Source organism: Atta cephalotes (assembly GCF_000143395.1).
Source record: "Atta cephalotes unplaced genomic scaffold scaffold00003, whole genome shotgun sequence".
Classification (NCBI taxonomy): Eukaryota; Metazoa; Arthropoda; class Insecta; order Hymenoptera; family Formicidae; genus Atta; species Atta cephalotes.
In genome coordinates this window covers 7,441,316-7,455,373 of record NW_012130067.1, presented here as the reverse complement: position 1 = coordinate 7,455,373, position 14,058 = coordinate 7,441,316, and the positions used below count along the sequence as shown (strand labels likewise).

The window sequence follows — 14,058 nt, the reverse complement described above, 5'->3', positions numbered from 1 at the left end:
ACTGGCCACTACTTTCTCCCATCTTTCGGGTAGCGTATGAATCCCGCGTCGAAAAAACTGGTCATCTTTTGAGGCTATCCATGAATCGATCAATTTTTTACTTCTTCATAAGACCGGAAGTGCTGGTCAGCCAGGCCGTGTGCCATTGATCGAAACAAGTGATAGTCAGAGGGAGCAACGTCTGGAGAATACGGCGGGTGGGGTAGGACTTCCCATTTCAACGTTTCCAAGTATGTCTTGACCACTTTCGCAACATGGAGTCGAGCATTGTCATGCTGCAAAATCACTTTATCGTGTCTCTCGTTGTATTGCGTCTTTCAATGCTCGACTCAAACGCATCAATTGCGTTCGATACCAATCGCCTGTGATTGTTTCAGTCGGTTTTAACAGTTCATAATACACTACGCCGAGCTGGTCCCATCAAATACAGAGCATGATCTTGGAGCCGTGAATATTCGGTTTAGCCGTCGACGTGGAAGCATGGCCGGAAACTTCCTATGATTTTCTGCGCTTGGGATTATCGTAATGAACCCATTTTTTGTCCTCAGTCACAATGCGATGCAGAAATCCCTTCCGTTTTTGCCTTTCAAGCAGCTGTTCACAAGCAAACAAACGCCGTTCAACATCTCTCGGCTTCAATTCGTACGGCACCCAATTTCCTTGCTTCTGAATCATTCCCATGGCGTTTTGAAATGGCTTGAGTCACTCCCAATGATCGTGCCAATTCTTCTTGATTTTGACACGAGTCTTGCTCAAGTAATGCCTCCAATTCTGCATCTTCGAAAACCTTCTCTCTTCCATCGCTATGCCGATCTTCGACGTCAAAATCACCGTTCTTGAAGCGTTGTAACCACTCACGACACGTTCTTTCACTAATAGCGGCCTCACCATAAATATTTGAAAGCATTCGATGAGCCTCAGCCGCAGATTTCTTCATATTGAAGCAAAAAATTAAAACCTCCCGCAAATGACGAGAATTTGGCTCGTAAACTGACATTTTCAATAGAGAATAACTTTATGATGCAGACACAAATTGACTAATGTTTCTATGGGGTTATGTTGACAGATGCCCAAGTTTATTGTATGACGTCTATGATCTATTTATTTCGATCACCACTTACCGCTAAAGCCATCTATAGGAAAACGGCGGAAGCAAAGTTGTACACCTAATAGGTAACGTATATGCTTTTGGTTCATTATATAACCTAATTACATTTTTACATGAATTGATCGTCAGAAATATTCGAGTTTTGTTAACAGTTTCGAATTGATCAATAAATTAAAAAATACCAGAATTGACCCAGGTTATGTTTTGGTTTCATTAGACGTCTTTATTCACCAACATTCCTTCTGCTTTAGTCATAGTGACTATTGACAAAAGATGAAACTACAGCAATTGTAACATTCCAAAAAAGAATTTTTAGAGGCAATAAGAATGATTTTAGATTCGATGTTCTTTTCTTTTGATGATCAATTCTACAAACAAAAATTTGAATCTTCAATGAGATCCTCTTTATCCCTAGTGGCAACTTAGTCATGCAATATGCAAGAGTTGGAGATTCGATTGTTGAGTATAAATTTCAGGATACAATTTTTATTATACGTAGATGATATCCTTCTATGCATCTCAACTGAAATTAACAATATATTAGATATTTTCAATGCATATCACACAAGATTACAGTTCACTTGGAAGTGGGGGATGATAAAATAAATTTTTTAGATTTTTTAGATACTATTGTTATGCTAGATGAAGACAAAATTAAATTTGATTGATATCAGAAATCAACATTTTCAGGAAGATTTCTAAATTTTTACTCTCAACATTCGATGTCTTAAAAAAAATCTTTAGATCTGGTGGACAGGACATTTTTTCTCTCGCATCCGGAATTTCATGAGAAAAATATAAATTTCATTGTTAATATATTAATATTAATATATAATATTAACAGAAAATTATCCCATGGAATTTATTATGAAAAATAGAATAGAATACCAGATGTAAATATCAAACCGGAATTTTTTAATAGAAAATACACGTTTATTGCATGAAAATGATAAAAAATATTTTATTCGAAATATTGTCCATCGATAGCTATACATTTTTTCCACCTGTTTGACAATTTGTGGATGCTACGCCAAAAAAATTGTTGCTCTTTTGAACCAAACCAGTCATCTAGCCATTTTCATACATCTTCGTAAGAAGTGAAGCGCTGCTAAGCAAGTGCGTGTCCCATCGATGCAAATAAGTGGTAATCGGTCGGAGCCATCGGTCTGGTGAGTAAGCATGCGAAATTCCCAATCAAATGCCTCAATCGTTTCCTTGACCAATTTTGCTGTGTGTGATGATGCATTATCATAGTAAAACATTTTGTGTTGCCTTTTTTGATATTTCAGTCGTTTTTCAAAGCTTGATTCAAATTGATCATTTGTCGGTAGCGTTCAGTATTAACGCCAGGTTTTAGCAGCTTATAATAGATCACACCTTTCTGATCCCACCAAACACAGAGTATTGTCTTCCATCCATAGCGATTTGACTTTGCAATCGATATCGATGATTCACCTGGAGTTACTCATGACCTTTTACGCTTAGGATTCTCAAAATATATCCACTTTTCATCGCCAATCACAATTCGATGGAGAAATGATTTTCTTTTGTACCTGGCGAGCAGCATTTCGCAAGTGGTTTTTCGGTTTTCCTGCTGTCTTTCATTCATGTGGAACCCATTTTCCCATCTTCTGAATCTTTCCCATGGATTTCAAACGTATGGAGACGGCATCTCGTGTCACATTCAATTGATCCGCGAGTTGTTGTTGAATTTGAGCGTCATCCTCATCCAACAATGCTTGCAATTCATTGTCTTCAAACTTTTTCGGTGGTTTTCCACGTTCTTCGTTTCTCACGTCAAAATTGCCACTTTTGAATTTTTTAAATCACTCAAAGCACTGTGATTTACTAAGAGTATGCTCACCGTAAGCTTCGACAAGCATTCGATGCGATTCTGCAGCAATTTTCTTCAAATAGTAACAAAAAATCGATGCTGTCCGCAAATTGTTCCAGGCACAAAATTCGACATGTTCAACGCTATTACAAATTATTGTTGTATGAAACTTGTATTGTTGTGAATTGAAAATCTTTGTCAGATGTCAGAACAAGGAAATGGCGTCAATAGCGCCGTCAACTACATTGATTGCAGCTATGGCTGCTATCTATTGATAAATTCCGGTTTCATATTTATATACCTGTATCTTATAAAAAAAACTAGGCTGCAAATAAAAATGAATAAAGAACTCGACAATGTGACAACAAAATAAATAATTCAGCATCCCCTACAGGGCATTTCCGAAAGATTCATGAACATTATCAATAGGGTAAATAGAATTTCATTTTTTAACAAATTTTAACAAATTAAGTAAGTTCATCAGAGTACACAAAGATTCGTTGCCAAATTTACAAAAAAGAAACGTTGTATATAAAATCATTTGTAAGAACTGTGATGCATGTGGAATAAACGGGGAAAAAACTAAAAGAAAAGCTAGAGTATATGAACATCAAAACCATATATGTAGAATATCTCTCCCTTGGTTATCACTGAACACAAGTTGCATCACAGTCACGAATTTAATTGGGACAATGTACATAAGTGTGTTAGACGTTGAGAGTTATTATAACAAACGTATTGTGTCTAAAATAATACATATTAAACAACATATAATATATCTAATATAGTCTCAATTGCAAAATGACATTGAAAATTTATATCGCATTTACATTGACATTCTGAACAAAATGTAAATCGGCCTTTATATTATTTTTATTGTCATTTCCATTTGTCATTATTGATTTGTAGTCCCGCTTTTTATCACATGAAATATTTTTGCTCTGTATTTTGCATTGTATATCTGATCTTATAAGATAACTGACTAATGAATGAATTTCTTCAAATATTTTAATAACTGACGATTCTATTCAGATATTTTATCAGGCAATGAGATGAGCAGAAAAAAAAATTTTTTTTAGTTCGATTTCTGTTCAACGTTATTTAATAAATGAAATCTGTACAGATAGAAAACCGAGAAATGTTTCTGGGTAACTTAGTTGAACAGTATGGCCATTTTTTCTATAAAGTTTGTACACTACTGAGCCAGAAATATAATTAACATTGCAAAGCTACATAGATGTAACAACATTACATAAGCATTATATTGTTTCTGCGGTAATTTTTAAATATATCTGCTGAAAATGGCTAAAATATCTGAAATGTATACGGAACTTATGTAATAATTTTTTGAAAATTTTTATAATCCTGAATTATTAAAGTTTTAAAATTATTATAATAGAATATTGCGTTTACAGCGTCAATTCCAAGTCCTTGATTAATACGATTTTGATTTAATAATATTTATGACATAAAAGAGACATATAGAAAATTTCAACCTATTTTTATCGTTATGACATAATCATATGATTCATGTATACTATGCTGTGTGAGAAATAACAATGAGATTACTCAGTGAGAAATAACAATCGATGTCAAATCGATGTCAATTTGATGATTTCGATATCGAATCAGCATCGATTCCATTATCATTTCTCATTAAGATAATAATCATTTGTGTTTCAAAAAGAACAGCACAGAAAAATAAATATTAAAGATTATCAGAAAGAAACACTTAACATACTCATCAAGTTTTATAGAAATTATTGGTGAGGAATAATACATAGCCTCCCTTCGTAAGATTTAAGCTCTAAATACAATGCGAGGTAATAGCGATAGAAGTAATGATAGAAGTAATGATAGAAATAGAGGAATTTACCCAGGTAATAATAAATGTTAATAGAAAGTTCGATTCGTATTCCCAATGTGCCGAATATTCTGGCACAGTGAAAGAATCGTCACAGAATATACCAGATGAAATGTTCAGAATTGTATGAATATTCTTTATATAAAATATCACGAAAATTGCGAGCAAGCAAGCAGTAAATATTTTCACCGACAGAGGATCGCTGCGAAGAGTATTTACGTTAACAAGAATTATCTGGGAAAGAATATAAGGAGCGCAGCATTTCGTTTATAAACTTTATAGAAATTCCAGATTCGGTCGTTCCTTGAATTCAGTTTCAAACAAAATTTTGCTTTTGAAAAATACTTTCACCTTAGATTTTGAGGCTCACTTTATACATAAAGTAAGCTCCAAAAATTGAAAGTGATTCAGGCCTCAGGGACGACTTGATCCGGAATTTCTGGAAAAATTAAAATGTTGCGGAACATATATGGAACATTCTCGGAATATGTAACGATATATAAATGGAATTTTTAATCAATATGTGTATAATCAATAATCAATATATATACACGATATACGAATAGAATATTTGAATGTTGTTTTTACATTCTATAAATATTTCGAAATATTCTAGAATAGTCTTGGAATATCTTTTGGGAATTTTAGGAACTTTTTATGAATATTTCAGGATTATTTAGCGTTAGATACATTCGGGAATGCATATGTCAGTGCACATAAGAACATACGAGGGCAAGTCAATAAGTTCTTAAAAAATCTGTCAGAGAGCACTCGCAGTGTCATGTCATTACTTTTTGATAAGTAGCATTTCTCAGTTGATTACTGTCAAATTTTGAGCGGAATTCATCGCGTAATTTCATTTATGTAGACGATTAAAGCAAACAATCTTTGTATTTTTTGTAAAATGGAGAAAAACGAGTTTCGTGCAATGATCAAACGTCATATGAAAGGTTTAACACCGAAAGAAATCAAAACCGAGTTGGATAATGTTCATAGCACATCTGCATCAGCGTTTGCGATTGTATAATTGGGTGAATGAATTTAAACGTGATACACATGTGATGCACCTCGTTCGGGACGTCTAATTGAGGCTGTTATCAAAAATCATCGATATAATCCACGATATTGTTTTGACTAATCGACGAGTGAAAATGCGCGAGATTGTTAAGGCCACAGGCATATCACATGGCACAGTGATTTCAATTTTGCACGAACATATGAAAAAGTTATCGGCAAGATGGATACCGCGTTTGCTCACTGTGGACAATAAACGCGACGATTTCAATGTTTGGAGATGTTTCAATTCAGATGAATGACTGCGATTCATTACTGTGGACGAAATATGGATCCATTATTTCACACCCGACACGAAGGAACAGTCAAAACAATGAACCGGGTGAATCATTTCCGAAGAAGGCAAAGATCATAAAGTCGGAAAGGTGATGACCACAGTTTTTTGGGATGTAGTATAATTCATATCAATTATCTTCTGTCGAAGCAAATGATTAATGATGATTACTACACAATCTTATTGGACCGTTTCAACAACATTTTAAAGAAAAAAACATCCCCATTTGGCGAAGAAGAAGATATTCTTCCATCAAGACAATGCTCGTATCCGACACCGATGACCAAATTCAACGAATTCCGCTATGAATTGCTTCCCCATCCAGTATTCACCAGATTTAGCCTTCTGCGACTATTTCCTGTTTCCAAACCTGAAGAAATAGTTCGGAAAAAAGAGATTCATCACTAGAGAACAGCTCATCGCCGAAACAGAGGAGATTTTGAAGGGTTGGACAAATCATATTATTCAGACGGAAAAAGTTGGAGAATCGTCGAATCAAATGTATCGAGCTGAAAGGAGACTATGTTGAGAAATAAAAATGAATCGATCAAAAAATGTGTTTTACTATGTCTTTCTAAAAACTTATTGATTTGCCCTCGTAGAATAATGCAATACCAATAAATTTCTGACGAGTTAGAATTCTATCGCCTTACAACCTATTAATCAGATTTTTCATTCCGTTTATACGCTATATAATCTTGGAGCAGATGCAAGAGTATACTGCAGTAGGGCTCTTATTTTCAAAGAGTAAATTTTTTCGCGCTACCCTCCTGTTTGGTTCCATTTTATGAAAAAAAAAAAACTATAAAATTTTAGCTCAATCATAAATAGAGAGAAAGGGGTCTTGAAAATCGAAAAAATCATAAAAGAAAAAATCAATTTTATTTATCTTGTGAAATATTAATTATATGCAAAAAAGTATTGTTGTCCGGAAAGTTCGTGCCGACTAACCTATATAATTTAATAAATGTATATTAAAATTTAAATCTTCTGCGTTTCAATTTTCCTTCAAAATCGGCACGAACTTTCTGGACCAATATTATAAAAGTTGTAGATCCATTAAAATTGTGCGTATTATTGACTACTTATTTTCCTCGTACGACTAACGATTTCTGAGAAAAATGTGAAAATCATTTCTTTTTTCTACAAAATTTTGACATTATGGAATATAAAATCTTTTTTTATATTACCTGAAAATTTTTGATGATAATCACTGAAATCACTACAATCTGAAGCACATATTATTTCTATTGTTTTTCATATAAATAATTTATTATAATTTTCCATAAGCTTGACCCCTCTCTCATGACCGAATCATTTACAACTTATTTACTATCAATTCCAGATCTTTTAGAAAACTTTTATTTTTATGCCAACGGTTCTGTCTTAAGGAATTCACCATTCAAGTCAAATCTTTCGAAAAATCCTTTAGTCTTGGTGGAAACGAATTGTTCAATTCCGTTGTTAATAATTTCTGGGATTTTATCGATTTATATATACAATAGTTTCCGTTAAGAAGTGGCTCACTGAAATGTATTAATTAGTAAGAAAAAGCTTTTTTTTTATAATTACAACATCATACTGTCTCTGGGAGGATGGCTCAAAAGTGAGCCGAAACATGTAAGTGGATTAATTATTAATAAAGTTATTTTGTTAACCGTTTGGTTTGCACAAGAATTACCGTGCTTGACTTCTATTGCCCTGTTGTATCCAACATTAAGGAGGCTTTAGGAATTAATTTATATTTTACATTTTTCTCAGAAATCGTTAATCGTAAGGAAAACAAGTCAATAATACGTGCAATTTTAGTGGCTCTACATACAACTTTTGTATAATACTTTTTTGTATATAATTAATATTTCACAAGATAAACAAATAAAATTGATTTTTTCCATGATTTTTTTGATTTTCAAGGTCCTAGGGGCACCCTTTTCCTTTATTCGATTGAGCTGAAATTTTACACAGATTATTTTTTTATAACATGGAATCAAACTGGGAGGTAGCGCGAAAAAAAATTTCCAAAAAATTTTCACTAAGAGTAAATAAGAGCCACCTTAATATTGCAGTCTATAAGTGGTCAGAATGCGGTTAGCCTTTTTTTATTTCTTCCGCAGTATTGTGCAACGGAAGGCGACAATTATGTATCGCTTGTTTCTATATTGCTCTTATTTCTATACTGTTCTTGTCTCGCATTGTCTAGAGCTTTATTCCGTTCCTCGATCTTATTTTTTTTCCGATTAATGTTCGCTCTGCACTCCTAATTAATGCCAATTACGTACTCAAGTAGTATTTGTTGAGTTTTATTACTAAGAGTTTTAATGTTGAGTGCGGCGGCATCGGTCATTGCCCCGCCAAATCCTTGTATCTTTTGAAATTTCTGATTAACGTCCACTGTGAGAACCAGATCGGATTCATTTTTGGTGGTGAAATTCATAACGGACGATTGCATTCTTTTGCCATCTTCAGTGGATGTATACCATAAAAGCTGATTCTGTTGTAATTTTTGCTTGCTTACTGTATCGCAATACGTCGAATTACAGACGCATACTATAGAATTGTTTCCGAATGAACGTGGTATACATTCGTCTCCTATAATGGAAAGAAGAACATTCAATTATATGTTTCAATCTTAAATTGCCATATATATTTTTTTAATTAACACATTGTTATAAGAGTCTTTTTAAAAATATCGAAGCTTTGAAATTAAATTCACTCATTTCAGTAAATCTGATCTACACTGATTGTATGCAAAATTCGCAAGTTCAAGTTTATTTTTTAAGTATTATAAGTGCCAGACAATTTCGAAAATTTTATCGAAATCAATATATCGTTGCAATTTATACATGACATTGCGAAATTAAGCTTATATTACTTTCAAAATAAGGAGTTCAAAAACAAAAAAATAACCGACAGATAATAATATAATAATTATGTAAAGTGATGCATCATAAATGTAAAATTAGTACAGAATTAACGTGTAGTACATAACATAATAAATAGGTAGTAATTTTCTAAAAAAAAATTGATTTACTATAAGTAGATCTTTTCAATTTTTCTTTCTATAACAATATCATATGCATTTTTTGAAATAGTAAACATAATTATTTTGTAATTAGTAAATTGTATTTATTAAAATTTAAAAAAGGATGTAAGTAATGGAAACTATGACACTGATACATTTAATAATGTTTGGGTAAATGTTTACTTTAGAGGATTTTAGGGACAGCTCCGATGATCTTGATGTATGTTGTCAAGGTCATGAGTGCTAAATAAGAGAGCCCTAAGTGATTTCCAATAAATTCTAGTTGACATTATTCGTTAATAAAATAATAACAAAAGAAGTTTAAGAAATAATATCTTAATTACTGCTTAGGGACGCACGACTTTCCATACGAAGCAAGTTCCATTCTATCTGGCTAAGTTGCTTCGCGTGAAATTTGTACGTCTCTAAACAGGGGGAGGAGGGGGAGAATGGGGAGAGGGAAGGAGATGAGGTGGGAGTCGCTTCTCGTGAAAGACATGCAGAAATAAGACGTTATTTTTCTAAAATTCTTTTGTTAATTTTTTTAATGAATAACGTCCACCAATTAAACCTGTCGAAGGTCACTTAGAGTCATGACCTTGACAACATATGTTAAGGTCAAGGTTATCGGAGCTGGGTCCCTTAAAATAAATAACATTTAACAATATTTGTCAATATTTGTTTTACTCGGAAATTTTTTTCATTGGCCACGAAAGATTTCAAAAACATTCTTAAACGTAAATTAAAAATAAAATAATATCAAATATTGTTTTTAATTGCACATACCTTTCACTGTGATCAAGACAGCAATCAAAATTAACGTGCGTAGCATTTTTAATTGTTGCAAGGAACTCTTCTTAATCTGCAAATAAAGTAATAAAGTGCGGTTTACTTTTTGATTAAATGATCGACTCATGATACAAAAATATAAATATATATACATACGTGCTGCATTATATATACGCTTATTTTAATTGACTATTATCTGTGATAATAATTATCAGTGCGTAAAATCAATAGATAATTGGAATTTATTTATATAATTCAGATTTTCGGATATCGCTTTATTCAATTGACTTTTTGTTATATCTAAAGCCTCTATTTATGTTATTTATGTAAGAAAATCTTTTATTTTTATATCTATTTAAATAATGATAATAATTTCAATAGCAATTGTGCATAGTTTTTGTAATATATTATATACTTATATGTTTTATATATATATATATATATTATATACGTCTTACAATAGTAAAAATCTCTAATTGCATCAATATTGGCAACGCGTCAAATATTTAAAATTTTTATAGTACTGGAATATACATAATTTTTTGATGATTTATGTGGTTGTGTGTGATATTGTATCTCAATATTATTTACTACCATTATATTATATTAAATAGCGATATTAATAAATATTAATTAATTTTGTTTCGATTATTATATAAAATCAAGAAACATCGATATATCGATATGATAATCGAAATAAAATTAATTTATTAATATTGCTATTAATCGAATAGGTATTTTTTTTATTTTTTTATTTTCCTGTTTATATTGTATTTTCCTGTAGCTATGATTAATTGTCTTTTTTATAATTATTTATTTGGTTATATTACACACGAAAGAGTGTTGTAAATTTAAATGCTCATTTAGCCAAATTAAGCCAAATTAAATCAAATTTTAATTTTCGGCGGATTAAAAGTAGGTCATGAATGAGGGAAGTGTCAGAGATTTGAGGGAACTGTGTCGCTGATGATAACTAAAAAAAAAAAGAGTCGAAATGTTCGTATTGAAATACATATTCAAGTAAATACTGCACGAAACAGCAGTATAATTTAATTACGCTTCAATGTTTTACATTCTCATTTGTCTTAAGTTCATTACTGTATTTCAAGAGTCACAAGGAAATTATAATTTTTACAAATTAAAAATAGATCATTACACAATCACTAAAAATGTAATGCTTAAACTTGGTATCTAGATACATAAGTACTCAGAAACATAAAAAGAACAACCGTAACGAAGTGTAATATTTCAATCCTCCTTTTTCTTTTTTTTAAGAGTTCAGTTCTGTTTTCATTCTTCTTTTTTTAGTTCAATTCTTTTTAATATAATCTCTTACATATATATAATATAGATTTGTTTGTACCTCAATATCCTTGAAAGTCTTACTATTCGTAGAGCAGAAACATTACTATCGTTTATTTGTTAATGGTATGATGATGACTGAAGAATAGCACGACATTAGTCATTCGTGTGTGCCTATCGGAACGTACAATAATGTTTCCGATAAGCTCGGTAATGTATTTATCAGTACATTTTAATAAATGCACATTTTCTTAGTTTAGGAAACTATCTTTTTTTAGGAAAAGAAAAGTTGTTCTTGCTATGATATTCGAGAAATTGCATTAGTTCATATCTAAGAATTATTTTTAACTAGGCAAGATGTTAAATTTTTGGAATCTAAAAATGATATCGCAAGTCAAATTTTACTATTATGTCAGGTTTTCAAAATAACTGACGTTTAGTACATTAAAAATGACTTTTTTGTGTAAAAAATTTTAACAATGTATTAAAAATCTAATTAGAAGTTATAAATATATTATTCATCCTATTTTAAAAATGCATTTTTTATTTCAATCTTTTTAATCATTATTATAAAGGATTTAAATGTTGAAAATTAGCTAGTGACAATGTTTTGCAGTAACTAAAAATATATAGGATTATCTTATCTGGTTTAAAATAAAAAAAAATTTTTGTAAATTGTTACTTCTTTTAATAGTTTTTGAAATAATTAAAATAAGTGACTTTTTAAAATAATTTTTAGTAAAGCGTTGCTTATAGACACAATTTAAACAGGCGTAAATATAATAGGTCTATACAATTAAATGAACTTATGATCTAATTTATGATCCCGCTGCAAAAATATTTTTTTGGTACACTCATTATATATATTAACAAAATATGCACTTTTAAAAAGGTTAAAAAAGAAAAATTAATTTTTTACTTCTAAGAAAATACACAAGAGAGTTAATATTTATATTCTTTCAAGAATACTTCTCTCAAGAATTTTATAGAAAATAATATATTCGTAACAACATATTTATTAAAAGAGAAGAAAATATTATTTTTACAATGTATAACGATTTCAGACTCTTTATTATATATATTTATATATATATATTTATATATTATTTTTATTATATATATTATTTATTATATTTGAATAAAAATATAAACTTGTAAAATTTAAAATTATCGTTGTTATTAATTTTAATTAACAATATATTATTCATGTCGATCATTGTAAATTTTCAATAAATGTTATGTAATTTATATAATTACGTTATATAATTTATATGATATAAGTACATAGTTATTTTTTGTCTATTATACGTATATTTCATAAAATTTAGAAATTCATTACTGCGATTTGCATATAGAGATTATAATGTTTTATATCAAGTTTGACATATTTTAAAGAAATCTATATTGCATGTAATGTTGATAATTAATTAATTAATTTGTGTATGTTTATATACAGGATGTTTGGAAAATAATAATAAATCTGTTGCAGAATGGATTAAACTGAGAAGAAAAGTCCTCTATCATTTTGCAATTTTCGCAATAGTTTAATTGCTAACAAGATATGAATTGCTAAAAATTGCCGAAAATTGATCTTCAATAATTTTTTGCTTAAATACTATCAACTTTACAGAAAAACTGCAAGAGAAAAAAATTGTTTATTTTCTTTTCATAGAGCTCTAAGAATTTTTTTAGAATTTTTTCATACCATTTTCTCATGATAAAAAGAAAATGCAGTACTAAAAAGTTGATAAAAAATTTTGAAAAAATTTGTAGAGTTCTATGAGAAGAAACTAAACAATTTTTATCTCTTGCAATTTTTTAATTTAAACCAAAAAATTTACTCTGCGCACGCGCGCGTGTGTGTGTGTGTATGTGTGTATGTGTATACACACATATAGATTCAATTTTTTAATTTACATCACAATTTTATAAATAATTAAGATAAATAGAAATTTAGTACAAGCAGATATATGACCACGCTTGAGATAACACTTGCAATAATATTTAATTTTGGTAAATTTGAGCATGAACAAATATATATATATATACATACATATTTATATATACACAGAGACGCTTGCTTAGATTTTGTGAAAACAGATTTATTATTAATAATTTTAATTGAAATTAAAATAAAGCAATAAAGAATTAATAAAGTATCAATCTTTTAGATTAAAGAATAGATACTCTAAGAATTAATATAATTTCATGATGAATTCAATGAGATATAAGTCTGCAATAAGATACGTATAAATGATAAGTTATCAGTGATGAATGATGATGAAGTAATAAATGATAAATTATCAGTGATGGATGATAATGAAGTAATAAAGACATTCATTTATATAATTTTAATAAATAACAACTATTTTCCTTCTGTCTGTCTGTCTGTCTCTCTGTCTCTCTCTCTCTCTCTCTCTTTCAAACTTTATTGAAGTTATATTGAGCACGTATTTACTTCTCTTTTATATCAATAAAGCTTTACAGACTTCTTACGCTGCCACCTATAGGTCGTAATTAATTTAATTTTTCCTTATACTGACTACTATTGCTAGGCAGTCTTTACAAATATCATAAAACTTGATTTTTAGAGTACATGTATGTCTGTTTAATATATGAAAGATTTGACGCTTCATTAGTTAAATATTCGTTAATTGAAAATAAAAAGCAATATTTTTATTGTTGCCAATTGTATCTTTTCTGAAGAATTTATTGCTTTACTTTTTAACAGAATTTACCAGAACATTCACAATAAATGACACTTTCTCTTTCTCTCTCATTCTCATTCTCT

At 30.1% G+C, this 14,058-nt stretch overlaps 1 protein-coding gene across 1 annotated transcript in view; it reads right to left on the bottom strand.

Moving 5' to 3' along the window:
- Nucleotides 1-10,008, bottom strand: part of LOC105625616 (glucosylceramidase-like) — a 25,851-nt gene extending 15,843 nt beyond the window's left edge. Inside the window, exons 1-2 of the mRNA XM_012206938.1 lie at nt 9,963-10,008; nt 8,434-8,743 (exon numbers count right to left, since the gene is read on the bottom strand). Of these exons, the coding sequence (XP_012062328.1) occupies nt 8,434-8,743; nt 9,963-10,008 (356 nt within the window). The remainder of the gene's footprint in view (nt 1-8,433; nt 8,744-9,962) is intronic.
- Between the last annotated feature and the right edge of the window lie 4,050 nt (nt 10,009-14,058).